Source organism: Zootoca vivipara, chromosome 1, assembly GCF_965207765.1.
Source record: "Zootoca vivipara chromosome 1, rZooViv2.hap1.1, whole genome shotgun sequence".
In the NCBI taxonomy this organism is placed as follows: Eukaryota; Metazoa; Chordata; class Lepidosauria; order Squamata; family Lacertidae; genus Zootoca; species Zootoca vivipara.
In genome coordinates this window covers 123,826,742-123,847,137 of record NC_142582.1, presented here as the reverse complement: position 1 = coordinate 123,847,137, position 20,396 = coordinate 123,826,742, and the positions used below count along the sequence as shown (strand labels likewise).

General features: G+C 44.0%; 1 protein-coding gene across 2 annotated transcripts in view; it reads left to right on the top strand.

The window, feature by feature from the left end:
* The window catches only part of ADSS1 (adenylosuccinate synthase 1), a 32,534-nt gene extending 14,246 nt beyond the window's left edge, over nucleotides 1–18,288 (top strand). Inside the window, exons 5-13 of one of the 2 annotated variants that reach the window (XM_035104825.3) lie at nucleotides 529–595; nucleotides 3,859–3,966; nucleotides 4,279–4,360; nucleotides 5,363–5,489; nucleotides 6,283–6,437; nucleotides 7,981–8,105; nucleotides 12,531–12,628; nucleotides 13,257–13,406; nucleotides 14,364–18,288. In XM_035104825.3, coding sequence (XP_034960716.1) covers nucleotides 529–595; nucleotides 3,859–3,966; nucleotides 4,279–4,360; nucleotides 5,363–5,489; nucleotides 6,283–6,437; nucleotides 7,981–8,105; nucleotides 12,531–12,628; nucleotides 13,257–13,406; nucleotides 14,364–14,416 — 965 coding nt within the window. In that variant the 3' untranslated portion in view covers nucleotides 14,417–18,288. Of the gene's footprint in view, nucleotides 1–528; nucleotides 596–3,298; nucleotides 3,416–3,858; nucleotides 3,967–4,278; nucleotides 4,361–5,362; nucleotides 5,490–6,282; nucleotides 6,438–7,980; nucleotides 8,106–12,530; nucleotides 12,629–13,256; nucleotides 13,407–14,363 lie in introns of those variants that run through there. The other variant, XM_035104834.3, reaches the window with a different exon arrangement.
* Nucleotides 18,289–20,396: the final 2,108 nt, after the last annotated feature.

The following is a 20,396-nucleotide window of genomic DNA, read 5'->3' as shown; positions in this document are numbered from 1 at the left end:
GATATCAGTAGTACTATGTATTGATAACATAACAGCATCCTTTTATATACATCAATTTCTAGTTAATAACTTTCAGTATTAAAATGCCAAGTGTGATGCAAAAGCCTATTAATTTTAATAGAACTAGGAGGGAGCATTTAACTGTACCTTCCAGTAGTAGAAGTTATTTTTTTATTAAGATACATTTAAAAGTTGCTGTCAGTTTAGTATTTAGCATTTAATGTTGCTGTTTCTGGAAAATAAACCCCAGATATCGTCCATAATATAAATAGATTACAATGTTAACAAGGTAACAAAACAAATGCAGACACAGAGACAGTTGGAGCCGGCACTCCATGAACATCACGGATCCAATGTCTGGATCTGATCCACTTGCTTGACTCTCAGAAATGATGTTACTAAGAATCACAAAGGCTTATTTAACTTGGTCTCTTTGCGACTCAAATAATGTGTGTGAGATACTTGAAAGCCCAAACTGTTTTTGTCTCCTTTGATTCTTCTCCATGCGGCTTCTCCTGTGCTGTGCAGTGTTTGATTTTCACCAGGCAGTGGATGGACTTCAAGAAGTGCAGCGGCAAGCGCAAGAAGGGAAAAAGTAATTATGCGTCTTGGTATAACTGAATTCTGCTACATAGATGTGGCCTGAGTCTGTAAGAATAGGGCACCCTGTATTTGATCTCCTCAGCATATTAATAAATAGAAATGATCAATACATATTGACTTCCAAGAGGGCTCTGCATGACCAAACTCTAGATTTACAGGGACCACAGGCAACATGACAGCACCCTGATCTTAAATGGGGCATGTTGAATTCCTGGATGGAGTAAAAATGTTGTGTGATGAAGAGAATAATAGGGGCCCAGACAGGAAGCTCCTGCTCAGAAAAGTCTGATCCGGCAAACTTTTAGTTTTAATTGCCTTTAAGTAATTACCAAAATATCAAGGGTGTAGTATATGTGGTGCTGATCTCCCAAGAACTCTGGTTGTTTCTTCTCTAGGCTACTTCAGTGCTGCTGAAGCAGTGGTCTTTCACAATCACCTGGAAGCAGAATTAAAACAGTAGTTCCACATGACAATATTGTGCTTTATTTCCCATAAAAATCCCACAAAGTCTGTTGCTTAGTATGTTTTAATTGAAAGTAAGTCTTGCTCAACAATGGTTTCACTTACTCACTCCTAGCCCTTTAATTGTTTTCACATCAGCCATGGTATTTCTGAAATGAACTTTCAGTTAGTTCTTGGTACCTACTGGCATATGTTGTTGTTTAGTCGTTTAGCCGTGTCTGACTCTTCGTGACCCCATGGACCAGAGCACGCCAGGCACTCCTGTCTTCCACTGCCTCCTGCAGTTTGGACAGACTCATGTTGGTGGCTTCGAGAACCCTGTCCAACCATCTCGTCCTCTGTCGTCCCCTTCTCCTTGTGCCCTCCATCTTTCCCAACATCAGGGTCTTTTCCAGGGAGTCTTCTCTTCTCATGACGTAGCCAAAGTATTGGAGCCTCAGCTTCACGATCTGTTCTGGCATATAATTGTGGTTAAAAAAATAAACAATTTATCTGGCTTAACAGAATAAATAAGTCATTAGAAGACATGCTGGCAGGGTTTCAATTAACTCATTAATTAAAAGGATCAGTTCAGGAAATCATTGAATCATAGAGTTGGAAACGACTTCAAAGGTCATCTGCCATCGCATGAAATCAGCATCAATGAATGGTGCCCCAAAAGATTGGGGATATTGCCAAAAAACCACTGGAATGAGGCATTTTGACATCAGTGTCATCTAGAGTCTATAAAAAATAAACAAATTATTTCTGTTCTAGGGAAAATAGCTGGTTTGTTAGCAATGCTCATGAGCTTGGTTAGGCTGAGGATGGTGGCTGTCCCTGGGTCACTATCCACTGTTCTTATTAGCTCTTTCACCTCCATGCAAGATGTTCTGCTACAGGTCCTGCATCTTAGAACATGGTGGCTCTTCCTTCGTGACACTACACAGAAATGGCAACATGTTGCTTCCTCATTATGGGAAACCTGGGCACTATTGATATCCTGTACAACTTGGACATTAAAAAGACATTAAGTTGTCCAGAGGCAGATTTGGGTGTTGGAATACCAGTCTGATTCTTTATGTGAGCTATATATTAGAGGTAACAAAATTGATGTATGACAGTCTTTCCTTCTGCAGTGCCCCATTGTTCAAGATGTTTCCCTTAATAATGAAGTTGACTTGACCAAAATATATTTGCAATCTGGTCTAGTCAAATTCAATACTCCTTGATTGATTGCTTTAGGGCAGACATAGGCAAACTTGGCCCTCCAGATGTTTTGGGGCTACAACTCCCATCATCCGTGACCACTGGTCCTGTTAGCTAGGGATGATGGAAGTTGTAGTCCCAAAACATCTGGAGGGCGAGTTTGCCTATGCCTGCTTTAGGGCTTGGAGAAGCAGCCGCAATCGGGGAAAAGAGCAGCTGGGATTTCCCCCTCTCCTCCATTATGTTTGTAGAGTTACTGAAGCTACTGCTAATCCTGGACCAGATAAGGTGTAGCAATATATGGGAATCTGCCCTCATGGCTCTATGGAAATAATGTTGCATGCACACCCTGAGACTTGATAAGAAATGGAGCAAGTAGTCCAGCTCACAGCTAGTCTCAACCCACCCAGGCAGGCCACAGAAGGAGACGCATTCTTTTCTGTAGTTGGAATCGGATCCAACAGTGTTCCCTAGGTATATGTCCTTCATGAAGCTCTGCAGCAGTTTATCTTCCAGATAGGTTGTATGTATGCCAGGATCCCACAGTGTCTGACCAGCATGTGGTAGGGGAAATTCAGCTTCAAGTAAAAGTGAATTCCTCCTCATTAGGAGCAAAACCAGTCTTCCGCCTATGATGGATGGCAAAGGCTTCCAGTATTTTACCAGGCTATACTTGCAGTCATGCTTCTCTCCCTCCCAGTCCACCCCTGTCATGCCCATGTACTGGCTGTTATAGTAGATAGGTCAGTGAGCTGGAAAGTGATACCTCGTCGACCTATTTAGAACAGCTCTGAAAGATCTGGCAGGGCAGTAATGAAAACAAGCAAACCTACTGGAGCGTAGGAAGTTGGCATATACAGTTCGGCATGAAAAATCAGTTTTATGTACCCTGCTTTCTTGTCCTGTGCATTGTTTGTTGTGCAATAGTGTAAACTTTGTTAATAATGCTCTTGCTGAAAGAAATCATACTTAATAGTATGTAACTGAAGCACAGACTCAGGGTGACTGACCCCTAGTGGATGTTAAGTCCAGAGAAGGAAGATTGGGAGCAGATTGGAAATTAACTGTGAATTAACCGGGTTTCCCCACAGCAGCACAAATCCACGTAGTCAGGCTTCAGGAGTGCTTGATCTCAGTTCAGTGTGCCATCGGTCTTCAACTGGTGAGTCAGACGCTAACTTAAGAAGTGGGGGGGGGGGTTGCATCTGCGGTACTGCCACTATTTTCTTCATTTGAAATGGAGAAACAAGCAAGAGAGTGTGGTCAGACACAAAGGACAGCATTCATTTATCTTTAGTAATTGTATAGAAGGTTGTATTTTTGTGTGTGTGCATGGCCAGCTTATTTGGGAAAATAAATAAGTCTTTACGACTATTAAAAATACAGGAGCGCCTCGTTCCTTTACATCTCAGCCAAAAGAGCAGAAAGAAACAGGCAAATAAATGGAGGAGAGAGGAGGGTTGAAGAGTCTCTTTTTAATGGTTTTGGTCATCAAGCAAAAAGTATACTTTCAAACAATTTCTATTCTAAAGCATTCAAAAAATGTGTCTCCATAAGCCTTTTTAGTTCAAGACTTGATACCACTCATTTGTCTTCTTTCACTAGCATTGGCACAACAAAGAAAGGGATTGGACCAACCTATTCTTCCAAAGCGGCACGGACAGGACTTCGGATATGTGATCTTCTGTCAGACTTTGATGAATTTTCTTCAAGGTATCCTACTGAAGCACATAGCAAGAAGTGGGTGGGGATTTTTGCTTAATGTGAAATCTTTTTCTTATTGCTTCTATACCCCTTAAACGCAGGTAGGGGGAACTGGGAAGCTATAAAGAATAGTTGTGTAAAATTGTCATTAACAATTTCAGACGAACTGGTGCCTGGACAAGAGGTATATACCAGGTCTCTAGTTGGTTTAGAGAATCCTTCCATTTTGTGGCATTCTGTGTGACCTGTAGCCAAAGGTCATTATATAATAAGACCCAACTTTAAAAATATGTGTGCTAGGAAATTGTTGATATTTTACAGATTTAAGAATCTTGCTCACCAGTACAAGTCGATGTTTCCTTCTTTAGAAGTTGACACAGAAGGACAGCTAAAAAAACTAAAGGTAAACTAGTTATACTTTAGTGTTTAAGACAATAAAGCAAGGTTATATAACTAAATTATATAACTTATTTTTATTTTCTATAAATAACAAAGACTATGAAATAGAAAAGAGATTGAAATGAAAAGGGAAATTTGAAACTGATAGCATATGTGGAATGCAGTATATTGCTTTCCATTGATCTCAGAGTATATAAATATTTTACCTAGAAAAGATAGTATACTATACTGTAGTACAGTGATTGAAATCTTTCACTGTTAAATACCAGTACCCAAGACCAGCTCGCTTGTTGTACAATACCTGTGGTCACAATCCACTAGGAACCTTTCCTGCGCAACCCCACAATATGAATGGGAGTTGCACAAGAACACTTTGGAGAGACTGTGAGTGAACACTTCCTTATGGTTTGGCTGATAGTTTGGTTTGGGGCCATTTGCCTCTGTATGTGGCCTGAATTGTCCTGCCTATACTTGGGCTTAGGGATATTTGGCAGATGATATAACAGTGAATGGGAATTGTGGGGGTTCATGAGTCTGACTGTTGTGGGGCTCCAAGGAGCTTTCTGCATATGTGCCAACTAGGGTTCTAAGGCATAGTAGAAAGGAATATGCATCTGTTTGATGGATATGTGCGATTATGTCTGGCATGTTTAAATTTCAGAAGATGAAAGTACACTTGAGTTGCACCAGATATAATGTTGACAGTATGAGTTCCATTGAAAATGATTTGTGAACACAGAAGACCACTTTCCATACTTGGGTTTTATTCCTTCTGTCTGCATAGCAGTTTGGGCATTGCCCTGAAAACATGTGACTGTCCTGGGTAAAGTGAAACTTACAGGAAACTACCCTGATTTTATTCTTTATAGATCCCTCCACCTAGTTAACAGTTTAGAAATGGTTACGGTACTTTCTGGTTTGGCTTTTGGTATGCTTTTATTCTTGGCTTGCAGCCAATCTTCTAGAAACATTTGATTTAACCTTGTGTGTGTGTTGGATCTTGCAGGGCTATGCTGAAAAAATAAGACCAATGGTCCGAGATGGTGTTTATTTTATGTATGAAGCGCTGCATGGCTCTCCAAAGAAAATTCTTGTGGAGGGTGCCAACGCAGCACTGCTCGACATTGATTTCGGTACGTCTCCCTGTACAACATAATATTTTTCTACCTCCGTAAGATCTCCTGTGTGCAGAGGTAGGAAAGGTTATACACCTATTTCTCAGGTAAGGTATACACCTGGTGAGATGAAACTTTATATACCTTCACTGAAATCTGGCTGGCCAGTGTGGGAAACAAGATGCTGAACCGGATAGGCAGAGCTCTTCTTCCATATGCATGCCTGCTTATTTGTGACACCTGTGTGACACATGGCATATTAGAAGATGTCTGATATGTGACTAAATTTTTGTGTTGGCTTGGGAGGAGTGCACCAAGTCAGAACTTACTAAAATCTGAGGGAGTTAGGATACTTTATACTGCTAAAGGTATAGCTAGCTGTTCTTATCAGTCAACTACTAAACCACCTGTTCAGCCTCTCCCATCCTGTAACAGGGTATAGGGCAAGGGCAAGGGGAACCTGTCTCTCTCCAAATGTGTTCAGAATCTACCTTTCATCAGTCCCTGCCAGCCTTGGCATTGGTCCAGAATGTTTGGAGTTGTAGTCCAACAACATCTGGAGGGCCACAGGTTCTCCATCCCTGGTGTATGTCCTTTTCTGTCAGCGTATATATGCGGAATTTTGCTCGTGCTTCATCTTCTGTGCTGTGCATACCTTCATCTTCCTTGATATGACCAGGGGTCCCTTATCCCCATATTTCAAAGCACCTTGAAGTAACTAACAATGCACATGAGAAGCCATCTTGAAATAGAATAAGCAAAAGTCATTCGTTTTTCCCCATGCGTAGTTCATCTTTCTTTCGTTTGGCAGGCACATATCCCTTTGTGACGTCCTCCAACTGCACTGTGGGCGGTGTGTGCACCGGGCTTGGTATTCCTCCCCAGTATATTGGAGAAGTGTATGGTGTAGTGAAGGCCTACACAACAAGAGTGGGAATTGGAGCCTTTCCCACTGAACAGATAAATGTAGGTTTAGTGTTACCAAAGGCAAAGACATAAGGTCAGTGGGATAAAATGTCGTAACAAGATGATGGTCTCCTGCTAATGCACACATGTCTTAGACTATGCCAAGGGGCCGTATTTTATCTTGGGGCCGCAGTAGATTCAACACAAATCTCAAGCTTCGTTCCAAAGTAAGAAACGCACCTATGTGATAACTTTACTCTTCTGGCTGCTTTAATTTTCTTATATATGCTGCTTATGTACTCTCATAATTCTGTTGTTTTGGGTATCCCTGTTGCCAGGGTCATCCTTGATCTGAATCGAAAGTGATCTGTCAGTATCATGGCAGAATCAGTATTTCTTTCAATTTGGAATTTTTATTCTGTAGGATTTGTCTACATCTGCAGCTACTATTTGGTGGATGCAATAGCGCTGGTGGTGGGGAAAAGAGCCCCCTCCTCCCCAAAAAAACCATATTTGGAGACAACTGTCTCAAAGGCAACTGATTAAAATGAGCTGCTAAAAACAGAATTCTCGAACTTAATCTGTTCTGGAAGTCTGTTCGACTCCCGAAACGTTTAAAAACCAAGGCGTGTCTTCTGATTGGCGCAGGCACCCTGAAAACAATAGCCGGCAACCGCATTGGATATTTGGCTTCTGAACAACATTCGAAAAGTGGAACACTTAATTCTGGGTTTTTGGTGTTCAGGAGCCGATTTGTTTGTCAACTAAGCCAGTCGAGAACCAAGGTTCCACTGTATAAGCTCAGATACTCTCAGATTGGTGATTTGGTAGATGGTGAACAAGGGTTGACCTCTTTCCCTCTCCTCTGCTCTTACATGCAGTGTTCCTCTCTGTTTCCTGTAATGTGCAAACTGGCAGACACTGTACTTTCAAAAGGGTTTCTGACTCCGGTTTGGAGGGCAAATGCTAATTAAGATTTGCCAAACTGGATGTTGGGGTAAACTCTGGTTACTGCAGAAGAGGATGCTCTTTTCAGATCCTCCATTTGGAGGCAAGGATTATCTGAATTGAGCATCCTATATCCTGTGACCTGCTCAAAGAATTTATGTTAATGGTGTGGAATACATATAATAAAAATAAATAATAATAAGTGATTGATGAAAGAATATTTTTGATGGTCAGTTCCTTGTGTACTTCTGGCGCTCAGAAAATAATTTTACATATCAATTCTTAATGTTGGCTTTTAACGCTGTAGGTAGTGTTTCTCCATCTTTTCTGTTCACATTCTTGTGAAACCCTGGTAGGCAAACATGGAGTGATGTCCATCAGATTTCTCCTTCATGGACCAAAATTCAGGCATCTCATACAGTCCAGCATCCTAAGTTGTATTGTTCAATTAAGCAGAAGTGCTTTTTCTGAGTTGATGATAAAATACACAATTTATAATTCAGATTAAAAATGCATAATTAGTATGGAAATTAGAATTCTTGTTCTGGTTTTTAGTACATCACATACCTGTTGAGTTTTAAATAAAACAAATACGTTACATTGATGCTTAGGATTAATGTTGCAGAAATCTCACCTAAATATTTGTCTCTGGCAGGAAATGGGAGATCTCTTACAGTCCCGAGGCCATGAATGGGGAGTGACCACAGGCAGAAAAAGGCGCTGTGGCTGGCTTGACCTTGTCATATTGAGATACGCTCATATGATCAACGGATTCACTGCGTAAGCATCACAGATTTTGAGCTACACTTGGAACTCATAACTTTTTATCCCGTGGAGTACAAATATGTAGGTAACTGTTATGTACTGAGCTGAATCCTAGAACAATAGGATTCAGAATCAGCGGGAGCTACCCAATCCAACTCCAGGTGGAAGTGAATCCGCAACCTGATTGGCCTGCTGGAGCAGCCAATCAGGCGGCTGGCAGAAGTGAATCTGCTACCTGATTGGCCTGTAGGAGCAGCCAATCAGGCTGCAGGCAGAAGTCAATCCACAATATAATTGGCCCACAGGTGTAGCCCTGAAGTAGCCAATCACGCAAGGCCCATTGTGTAAATAATGTATATAAGCAGATGGTTTTGGGAAAAGAGCCATTCTTCTTCTCCTCTTCTCCTTGATGACTATGAGCTGAATAAAGAGCATGAAATTCACTCTCGACTCCGAGTACATTTCACTGGCGACGAAGGTGGGATCCTGCTGAGCTGACCGCCACCACGCACTGCACCGCAGCACCGCCACCTGCTGCACCGCTGCATCGCACCGTGCATCCAGGCTTCAGCTCCAGGACCCAAGGAACCCAGAATGGCAACCGACAGCAGCTTCTCGCCATTCAAACCAGCATCAGGAGACTGGGAAGGGTACGCCGCCCGTTTCAACTTCCTCCTGCAAGCGAAAGAAGTCACCAACGATGCCATGAAGAGGGCGACATTCTTCAGCGTCTGTGGAGAGGAGACGTTTGAAATCGCCCGGGCTCTCCTTGCACCTAGAGATGTCGCTACCGTCTCTTACAAAACAATAATGGAACGGCTGAAGGAGCACTTCTCACCACAGCCCTCGGTGGTAGCTTGCCGAAATGCCTTCTACGCAAAGCGGCAAGCCCCGGGGGAAACCATAACTGGGTTTGTGACCTCCCTCCGCCAAGCCGCCCGGCTATGCAACTTCTCAGAGTTGGAGAACATGCTTCGTGACCGCCTCGTCGGTGGCCTGAGGGACGAGATGTTGCAACGACGCCTCTACGCAAAAAAAGACCTCACGTTCCAGATTGCTCTGGAGGAAGCCCTGGCAACCGAAGCCGCCGAGAAGTCAACGCAAGAGGCACGACCGGCCCCGCCATCCCAACCGAGGGTCTACCACGAAGACCTCACCGACGAATCCGAATCTGACAGGGAGGAAGTACACCGAGTACAGCGGCGCACTCAAGCAGCACACACACCACAGCAGCCTCGACGAGAAGGAGGGAACTGTGCAAGCTGCGGGGAGAACCACGAGAGGAGGACCTGTCGTTTCCGCAACGCAGAGTGCAGGCAGTGCCGAAAATTGGGACACATCACCCGGGTGTGTCGGGCTCGACTCACCCGTCGACAAGCATCAGATGACCGACCCAGGAGCCCCAGGTCACACGGCACCATGCACCAAGGCAACTCGACGGAGATCACGGACTACCAGGTATTCCAGTTGCCCCATCCCAGCACAGAGAAAATTTATATAGAGGTACAGATAGAGGGAGCCCCATGCCGCATGGAGCTGGACACGGGTTCAACTCTATCCATAATCTCGGCCCGAACATTAAGGGAACTGTGCCCTAATGGGGGTCCCAAACTAAGGCCGGCCCCATTCACCCTCCGGGACTTCCAGAAACGTAAGGTCCCTACAATGGGGGTGGGGACCTTCAGGGTGCAATATCGAGGGCGAAAGCAACAATTGGACTTGCTGGTAGTTAAGGGCCCCTACGTTAGCTTACTGGGACTGGCATGGTTTGGACCTCTGGGGCTAGCCGTTACCGGGGTGAACCGCACTAGCTTACAAGTGGATGTGGACGCCATATGCAAAGAGTTTCCAGGGGTTTTCGATGGGGCATTGGGACGATATACAGGACCCCCCATTGCCCTACAGCTAGACCCCGCTGTACGACCCATCAGGCACAAGGCCCGCCGGGTCCCGTTCGCCCTGAAACCCCGCATAGACGAGGAATTGGACCGGCTCGTGGAGCAAGGAGTGCTGGAGCCGGTGCCCAACGCCCCCTGGGAAACTCCAATTGTCACACCCGTCAAGCCTAACGGTTCGGTCCGCATCTGTGCAGACTACAAATGCACCATAAACAAGGCTCTCACGGCCCATGCATACCCAGTGCCAGTGGTCAGCCATGTCCTCGCCACCCTGGCTGGGTCAAAAATCTTTGGCAAACTGGACTTGGCCCAAGCGTATCAACAGTTACCTGTGGACGAAGCCACAGCAGAGGCTCAGACGATTGTGACGCACAGAGGGGCATTCAGAGTAAAGCGGCTGCAATTTGGCGTTAGCGTGGCACCAGGCATATTCCAGAATCTAATGGACTCTCTCCTTAAAGGGATTCCTGGCGTCACCCCCTTCTTCGATGATGTACTGATCGCCGGGCCCACACCAGAGGAATTTGAGGACCGCCTCCGCTCCGTCCTGCACCGTTTCCAGACGGCGGGCCTCAAGGTGAAGCGGGAAAAGTGTTTACTGGGAGTGCCGCAGGTGGACTTTCTGGGATTTAAGGTGGACGCAGAAGGGGTCCATCCAACCGGTGACAAGGTACGGGCCATTTGTGAGGCCCCAGCGCCCAAGAGCAAGCCCGAACTTCAGTCATTCTTGGGACTATTGAACTTTTACCATGCCTTCCTTCCCCATAAGGCAGCGGTAGCGGAGCCCCTACACAGACTCCTAGATAAAAGGGCCCCTTGGGTGTGGGGCCATCGACAAAGGGCCGCATTCCAGGCAGTCAAGGACTTGCTCGTCTCGAACTCGGTCTTGGCACACTTCGACGAGAGGCTGCCAGTGGTGCTGGCATGCGACGCCTCTCCCTATGGCATCGGCGCTGTCCTGGGACACCAACTCCCGGATGGAAGAGAGGTGCCGGTGGCATACTTCTCCCAGACGCTTGCTGCAGCCGAACGAAACTACTCACAGATTGACAAGGAGGGTCTGGCAATCGTGAAGGGCGTAAAAAAATTCCATGATTTCTTGTACGGGCGGCCCTTTACCATAGTGACTGACCACAAGCCGTTGCTTGGCCTGTTTGCCCCCGAGAAGCAGACCCCCCAAGTGTTGTCTCCACGTGTCCTCAGGTGGTCAATTTTCCTTGCCGGCTACCAGTATGCACTAATCCACCGCCCTGGGAAGGCGATGGGCCACGCAGACGCCCTCAGCAGGCTACCACTACCAGAAACAGGCCCCGACCCAGCGCCTGCGCAAGAGGTTATGACCCTGGAGCTGCTTCCCGACCGACCCATTCAGGCACAAGAAGTTGCGCACCATTCCACAAAAGATAGGGTCATCTCCCGGGTCCTGGACTGGGTGTGGCGAGGATGGCCCAGCAGCAGCCCCGGGCCAGAATTCGCTGGCTACACAAACCGCAAACATGAACTGTCGGCCCACAAGGGGTGCCTGTTATGGGGAAGCAGGGTTGTTGTTCCCCAGCCCCTCCGCAAAAGGGTCCTCACAGCCCTACACGAGACACACCCAGGGGTAGTGAGGATGAAGGCCCTTGCCAGGAGTTATGTGTGGTGGCCGGGGATTGACAGAGAGATAGAGGCCTGGGTCCAACACTGTCGAGTACATTTCAGTAACATTAAGATAAGATTAGCTTAGCCAAGTGTTACGTTTTGTGCATTGATAAGAGCCAATTGTTCCAGGTGTTATAAGGATGATAATATCTGTCTATATGGAATTGCTGACAGGATTGCAATATACACTGCTCACAATGTTTAGGAATGAAGCAGTCGATAAGAGCCAGGCAAAAGGAAACCCTGTTCATGGCCATGTGCTTTGTTGCTTGAACATGGAGTTGCTTGGCAGTTTGGCAAGATTAGGGGAGGGGATAAAACACTCTGCACTGCAGTTTAGCTAAGCTGGAACAGCGATCAGCATTAACCAAGGTTCATAGGCTGCTGGCCTAACAGAAAAACATGGTGATGAGAATGCTTGCTTGAGAGAGGAGGGTTTTGAAGCAAGAGGGCTTCCATGGTCTGCCCCTAACCCCTTAGCCCAAGGGTCAAATTGCATTTGCACTGGTCCAGGGGCATGCCATAGAATGGTTTCCTAGTCTACTCTTGGGGTTTCAAATTTGGGTTGGTTCCAGCAGATCAATAGGAAATTTAAAAAAATCACCCCCACACTGCATTCAGTTTTTTAAAATGCATTTGATATTTACGAATCGTACCTAATCTTTAAAATATATGCATGTAATGCTTGACTTCATATTCTGCAAAGTTTCTGAACATGTTTATTAATGTACCTATAATATGCCTATTTATGATTATTTATTCCATGATTACTCTTGTGTTCATATTTATTCATTCAGTTTGGCCGAATGAATTCAGATGAAGACAGATGGAGGGGATTAAAGAAGGTGTTGAGTGAGGATTTGTTTTACTCGTAATTTTACCTCATGTTTCTTTTGGGCAGCCTGGCATTAACAAAACTGGATATTCTGGATGTATTTGATGAAATCAAAATTGGTGTAGCTTACAAGCTGGGTGGCAAAAGAATTCCATATTTTCCAGGTATGTATCAATTGCTTGGTTTCTTAATATCAGGCTTCCTCCCCTTCCTCCTTTTAACTGATACATTACAAGTGTATGCACACAGCTCTGCTGGTAGATCATGAGATTCTTAATCTCAGGGTTTGAGCCCCACCTTGGGCAAAAAGATTCCTGCATTACAGGGGGTTGGACTAGATGACCCTTGTGGTCCCTCCCAACTCTACAAATATATGATTAGTGCTGTTGCTTGTATCAACAGGTCTCTAGAGTTGACTTCATATTTGTTTTAAAAAGTGCCAGAATTTGGTAAACAGAACCAAATGCCCTCTCCATTATTCCCTGTGTACATAGGAAGTTGCCCTTATATAAAGACAGACCATTGGTCCATCTAGCTCAGCACAATTGACACTGACTGGCAGTTGCTCTCCAGGGTTTCAGGTTGGAGTCATTTCCAGCCCTCCTTAGAGACTTCAGAAATTGAACCTAGAATCTTTTTGTTTGCAAAGGACATGCTGTACCGCTGAGCTGCCATACATGTTTCATGCAATCTAGTTTAAATTTAGCCAATTACACTTTGAATTTTGTTCATGCCAGTTGATTGCAACCATTTAGCTCATAGAAACATCCTCACTTTGTCTCATTTTTGAAGCTAACCAGGAAATACTGCAGAAAGTGGAGGTGGAGTATGAAACAATGCCAGGGTGGAAAACCGACACAACAAGTGTCAGAAAATGGGAGGAACTTCCGCCTAAGGCACAAAATTACATTCGGTTTGTGGAGAACCACGTCGGGGTAGCAGGTACATATCGTTTTGGCCCCTCTTCCTAGGGGGGCATTCCATGTGTCTACCAAACCATGCAAAATTATTTCCAGTTGGGCAGAAAGGTTGTTCCAGGTCTGGGGGGGATTTGACTAGATCAGCGGTTCCCAAGCACTGTTTGCAGTACTCTAGAAAAACTTTGTAGTGATTGACCCCTCTCCTATACTTCCCTATCCAATGTTTAGAGCCATCCATGCTGAAGTCCTGCATTGGACTGTGCCCCCCCCCAATCCAAAAGGCACCTGCCCCACAACATGTAAAAAATAAATAAATCCCTGTGCCAGCTTTGAATATTTACAGGATCTGAACTGGCAGTCACTGACCAGGAGCAATATATATTTGAGGCACAGGGGATACCTCCATGAAGATGTCAACCCATTGTCCAACTGTGAAAAATGTGAATTCTATGTTAGGAGTCATTAGGAAAAAGACTGAAAACAAAACTTCCAACATCGTAATGAAATATTGTGTGTAGTTCTGGTACTCTCTCCTCAAGAAGGATATTGTAGAATGGGGGGGGGGGGAGAAGGATATTGTAGAATTGGGGGGGGGTTCAGAAAGGTAAACCAAAATAATCAACAGGAGGGAGCAACCCCATTTGAGGAAAGGTTACAGCATTTGGGGCTTTTTAGTTTAGAAAAAATGTGAGTAAGCAGGAAGATGAGATGTATAACATGGTGGGGGGAAGGGGGCAGGGAGAAGCTTTTTGTGTGCCTTTTAAAAAATGAAGTAGGTCTGTATAACCTCAGAGGCAAATCACAAGAATAAATTGTTAAATGTTAAAAACGTCTATCTGCTACTACACTGCAGTTCTGAGTTAATTTGCTCTTGAAGACTCTGGTCTACACATTAGAATTACATCATAAAATAGATTCCATTATGTTGTTTACTCCCCAAGTAATTGTTCTAATAATTTTTTATTTCTCTCCTCTTCAGTGAAATGGGTTGGAGTTGGAAAATCAAGGGAATCGATGATCCAGCTCTTTTAAACACACAAAGAACATATGTGCCAAGAAGCAGTTTATTGTACATCTGTTCCTTTCTGTACCCAAACCGAGATGAAGATGCTGTTCTTCCTCGACTATGATTATACATGCCTTGTACTTGTCATATTCTCAAGTAAACGTATCCAAAAATTAGGAACACAGAATAAGAACAGAAATTTTGGGGAGGGGAATCTTAAGGTCACATTTAAAAAGTGCCAAACCTGCACTGAATTATTTCTCCAACTTGCTACCAATACAGTGGTACCTCTGGTTAAGAACTTAATTTGTTCTGGAGGTCTGTTCTTAACCTGAAACTGTTCTTAACCTGAAGCACCACTTTAGCTAATGGGGCCTCCTGCTGCCGCCACGCCACCGCCGCACAATTTCTGTTCTCATCCTGAAGCAAAGTTCTTAACCCGAGGTACTATTTCTGGGTTAGCGGAGTCTGTAACTTGAAGCGTTTGTAACCCGAGGTACCACTGTAGTGAAGTTTATTCCAGATTGCAGAAGGTGTAAGAAGGAGGTTCCTATTCCTATGTCAGGAAGCAATAATATGGCAGTGTTCAATGTATGTGGCATTTAAAATTGTGCTGGTTATGGAGCACTGCACTTGTGTAAAAGCCAGCACAATTCAGTAATTCTCTTTCAAGCCCAGCAGTCAAAGTGACTACTTATTTTAGAAATAAAAGCTCTTCAGACATAAAGGGAGAAGAGATGCAAAAGAAGTTATGTCATGGGAGGAAGGAAGGCAATAGCTTAAGTCCTTTTGTTGGCAGTGGGTCAAACTGAAAATAGCTGACAGACCTAAGGGATAAAGAGCTTCCCTTGAAATATTTCCCAATAGGCACTCCACATGAAGTCCTTTGGAGATGGTGCTCTCTTGTGCCATTGTGCAGTAGGCACAAGGACAAGGAAACCACAGCAAAGTAAGAAAATGTCCGGGGAAGCCAGTCTTTGCGACATCCTGAAGTGCATCACCACATGGCCAGTGTGTGAGTTCACTACATCCTTCATTACAGCTGAGTAGAGCCCCGGTCTTGGACCCTATGTTGCCAAGCCATAGCATGGATTCCCTTCCACCAACATTACTTGCCACTACTTAGATAGGTAGATTTAAAAGAGGATTAGATAGATTAATGGAGGATATCTATTGTCATCTACTAACTCGTGGCTGTGTTCTGTCTCCACATCTGAATACCAGTTCTGGAGTGGAGAGTGTCTGTTGTACTTGGGTCCTGCTTGTGTGATTCCTGTGGGCACCTGGTTGGCCATTATAAGAACAGGTCACTTGCTTCAGCCAGAGGGCTCTTCTTATGTTCTTAAAACAAGTTACCTAGAGCAGCTCCTCATCAGCCTTTCAAATAATGAGTACAGAATGATAGTGTTTTTTTTCCTATGGAGCTGCGCTATTTTGGACTGTGGGGCAATTCTTTTACGTACAATGAATGTCTCCAATCCCAGCAAAATAAGCAGTGTGTATGAAGGAGGAATCCTTTTGATTCATGCAGAATAGCAGTGGTTTTTTAAAAATTATTATTCTGTGTTATTATTATTCCATGTGAAGAAGAGGGCCTAGGGCTTGGATCTGTTGCTGCTTGCCTCTATTTTTAAACAATGATTAATTGTGCCATTGGAACTACATGTTCCCCATGAATATGAGTGTGTTGTGGGGCAATGAAGTGCCAAGCTGGAATGACATAAAGGTGAATGTTGGTCTGGATGCACTTTTAAGGTCACTGCTTCCAGTAGCAAAGGTTGTGACGGCCTCTGTCCATCCATCTGTATCACGGAGGATACTTGCCTTACTAGGTTGTTTGAAGCATTATAACTAGATATTGCCTGTGAAGTGCCTTGAACCCTAGAAAGGGCTATACAGATTCTAAGTATTGTGATTCTGACCTTATTGAGGCCATTACACAATGAACAAGTTTTAAAAGAAAGCAGCCAAGGTGTGTTGCAACTGGATGCTCCTGAATTGTTTTTATTGTGGGGGATTATGGCCCCTGCCCCTTGCAATACCATTGCTTTGGACAGCTTGGAAATGGAGATCATAGTTTAGTTATTCATAACTAATAGAAACTCAGGAACAGAGAGCACTGCATTGAGACTCACTGCCTTCTGCTTATTAGTTAACAATGGTTACAATTCAACACTGAACTAAGCACACCTAAGCCCAGTGAAAACCAATGAGCTTTGGTGGTTTGGATTGTGACCAATGCCTTTCCTGGGATCCAGAGTAGTGTGTGTGCTTTCACAAAGGTGTCTCTTAATTTTTCCTTTTGGTGGCATCCTCTCACGGAGGCTGCTGCCGGGAGAGCTGAAAAACCTTGTGGACAATCTTTTACATCTCTGGTTCCTAGTCCATATCTCTGCCTTAGTTTTGCCAGTTGGAACATGGCAGGTAATACTTGCTTACCTACCTCATGTAGACAAAGTAGGCTCTAGCTCGCACTCAATGCTACACTTGTTAGTCTTTAAGGTGCCGGAGGGTTCTTTGTGTTTGCTGCAACAGACTGCTCTGGAATAATTTTTGTATGTTCTTATGAGAATCATGGTGGGCCTCAGCCTTTTGAGAAGACTAACTTTCTGACTCACAGATTATGTTGACTTAACTTTGAGACTTAAATGTTTTGTTAAATAATTTGTAAAAGCGCTTTTAATTGACAGGGATCTAGGAGGACCACTGCCAGGTCAGTTTTCGTTGCTGTCACAAATAGCCCAAGAATTCTTCCCTCAACCCATGGTGCCTTGGCGTATATGCATTTGGACAAAGTACACCAAAGTGGCCTTTTGCCTTGCAGTTATCAAGCTTTGCTCTATAATCACTTAGGAGTGACTTGCTTACTGTACCTTGTGACTTGCCTCCTGCTTTGTAATTTGAAATGGCATTGTTGTCAATTATTTTTGCCCAATCGACTTTTTTTTCACACTACTAACAAGATGCACACAGAATTGTTAGAGGAGGAGGAGGGGTCCTTGTAGGCCATCTTGTCCAATCTCCTGATTGTGACTATCCAGAGCTAGTGCGTCCTTAATAGATAACTATTTGATGTATGCAAAGCCTGCTGCTGAAGTCTTGCAATATAGGATGCTTAAACTTTTTCCAAAGTCTGTGTCAGTTGAGCAGCCTAACCTGGGGCAACCTGAACCACAGCCTGCTGGGAAGTGTTCCCGTGCAACATCCAGTGAAATTAATGTGAGCTGTGCAAGAATGTTGCTTTGATAAATCACATTCGCTTCAGTTGAGCTGGCATGGAAGAACTCACTAGAACACCATGCCCAATGACATCAGGCTTTTTAGTTTGCACTAAATCACAGTTGACCTTGTGTTCTATAGCTTTATTCTGTTTTAACTCATCTATGAAGAATGTTATTAAGTTATTTTAATTGCAATCTGTTCTCAGTAAGTAATAGCACTGAATAAAATTCAATTTATTTTTATTTATTAGGGAATCATGTTACAGTCCACAGTTATTCAAACCAGCATAAGAAATGTTTTTCTGTACAATGCATGCTTCTCTCTTGACGGTATCCTGTTAAATATTATATTGGCCATTCACTTGAAATTTGGTTATAATTAGTTTCACAGGTTACATTTAATATTCATAACCTGAAGCAAATTGGTATGGTTGAATTAATAGGGTTGAAAACAGCATGGCAAGACAGTGAAAATGTCTTAATTGTGCATCACAGCAAGGACTATAGTAACACTTTTGTGATGCTCTATCACACTTGCTGATACTAGCTGGGTGCACACAATTCAACAGATGCACTAGAAGTGTTCTCTTGATTTATTTTTGTATATGGTCAATCAATAGGGATGTACACTTTTATCTTACAGCTCTTTGCTTTATAAAGCCTTACAAGAGTAAGAATTTGGTCTCTTGAGTCTTCTTTTGCAATCACAGAAGATCTTGATCAATATTCCACTACTGTTCATGAGAATCTGGCAAATTAGCTAATGTATGTCCAAGAGGCAGTTCTGGTTTTTACATCAACTTGGTTTGTGTGTGTGGTAAAAGAAAGGTCAGTGAAACTATTCTAACCTGGTCCCAAAAGCTCAGCTGAAACCTCTTTGGGGAAAGGGTTCTACAGCTGGGGCAAATCCACAGCATAGGCCCTTAATCTCTGAATGAGATCTTAATAACTGGGCAGGTCCATATTTCTTTACTCAAGTTTCTTAGATCTTGGCCTTCCTCCCATCTTGAGTTCAGGGTAGCTAGTAACCAATAAATAATCATGCAAAACAACACAATATAAACCACAATATTGTAACAGTAACAACTAAGCAGCATAAAATATCAGTAAAAACCCACCTGAAAATAGTTTACCCCAGTATACAAATGCCTTGCCAGTATAAAAATATCTGTGCTACAGTCTGTAATGTGGAGCAGATAGTCCTTGATCTAATCTACTGCCTACTGTGTTTTAAAGAAAACCCAGTATCCTGAATTGCACCTTAAACAGATGGGAGATCTTTGAATATTGGTTAACATTGGTAAAATGTATGTTCCATGTTGCTGGTTTCATTAAATAATCTTAGCTCCAGCCTTTTAGAACCCAAGGGCACATTTAGAAAACTAAGAATGTCATGGGTACCACCTCAAACTGTCTGCCATTGGGTTAGTAGTGATTTGTGTTTGTGGTAGACAGCCAAAAGAAGACAGCAGAGGAAGAGGATCTAGGAAGACAAAAAATAATAATGGGAAGGCAGAGTGGCGCAATCCTACAATCATTAGAGCAGCATATCTGGGCCTTCAGTACTCAGCTCTCTAAAATTCCTGCCAAGATAATTCTGCTCCTGCATGAATAAAGCCATTGAACTCCAGAAACTTCAGGAGCAGCAGGATGCCAGAGAATGTGAAGTGGCTGCCACCTGGCGCACCTCCACTGCCCATCATAAGGAATGCTTTGCAGGTGAAGACCAACAACCTGGCTCAATACCTGGTTATGCTGGGCTATGTGAAGCTTGCACTTTGAGCAGCCTGCTGAGTTCCCCAAGATATAAGAAAAAAGCCCAACAAAATTTGTAAAAGAAAGATTGGGAGGGGCAAGGTGCTCCCCAGATCTGGCAGAGATTCCAGAATTAGCTACTGTACCTTGCACCAGATGGTGTTTCTGTATAGTTTTCAAAGGCTACAATTTACTGGCCGGTTACATACCTGCACTGGTAGAAGGGGTTGCAAATGGAACATCAATCTAGGTTCCTTATTTGAAAGAAAGGAGGGGGGCAGTTAGAAACCACTCTGTGCCCTTGTGAGCTCATGAGCACACAAAGAGGTAAGTGCATGAGAAGATGGTTTAAGAAAGGAGGAAGCTGCGTTTGGGAATAGCTACTTTCTCGCTGCAACATTTTGAAGAGTAAGCTCCTTGGCGAGGTTATTCTCAGCTGTGCGCAACTGCTACCTTTAATTGAGCATCTCACAAAATCAGCAACGCAACAAGCCAAGCCCAATGAAATAGAATTTTTTATTTCATAAGCATTTATTCAGCGTTTGATTGTAAGCCAGAAAGCGGTTTACAAAAACATTAGATAGATAGATAGATTTGTTGTTGTTGTTGTTTAGTCGTTTAGTCGTGTCCGACTCTTCGTGACCCCATGGACCATAGCACGCCAGGCACTCCTGTCTTCCACTGCCTCCCGTAGTTTGGTCAAACTCATGTTCGTAGCTTCGAGAACACTGTCCAACCATCTTGTCCTCTGTCGTCCCCTTCTCCTAGTGCCCTCAATCTTTCCCAACAAGATAGATAGATAGATAGATAGATAGATAGATAAGATAGAGCAACAGTACGACTTACCTCCACGGAAGCGCCTCGGCCCCACCCCCTAGCGGTGTCATCAAGGCTACGGTTCCTGTGGTAGGAGGGCCTGCTTCGAGTCCCGCCCACACACCCTGTCATAAATCCCGCCCACGCCAGCCCCGCCCACCTATGCTTTCAAGGCGCTCTGCGTCCTTCCTTATTGGCTGACACACCTCGTGAC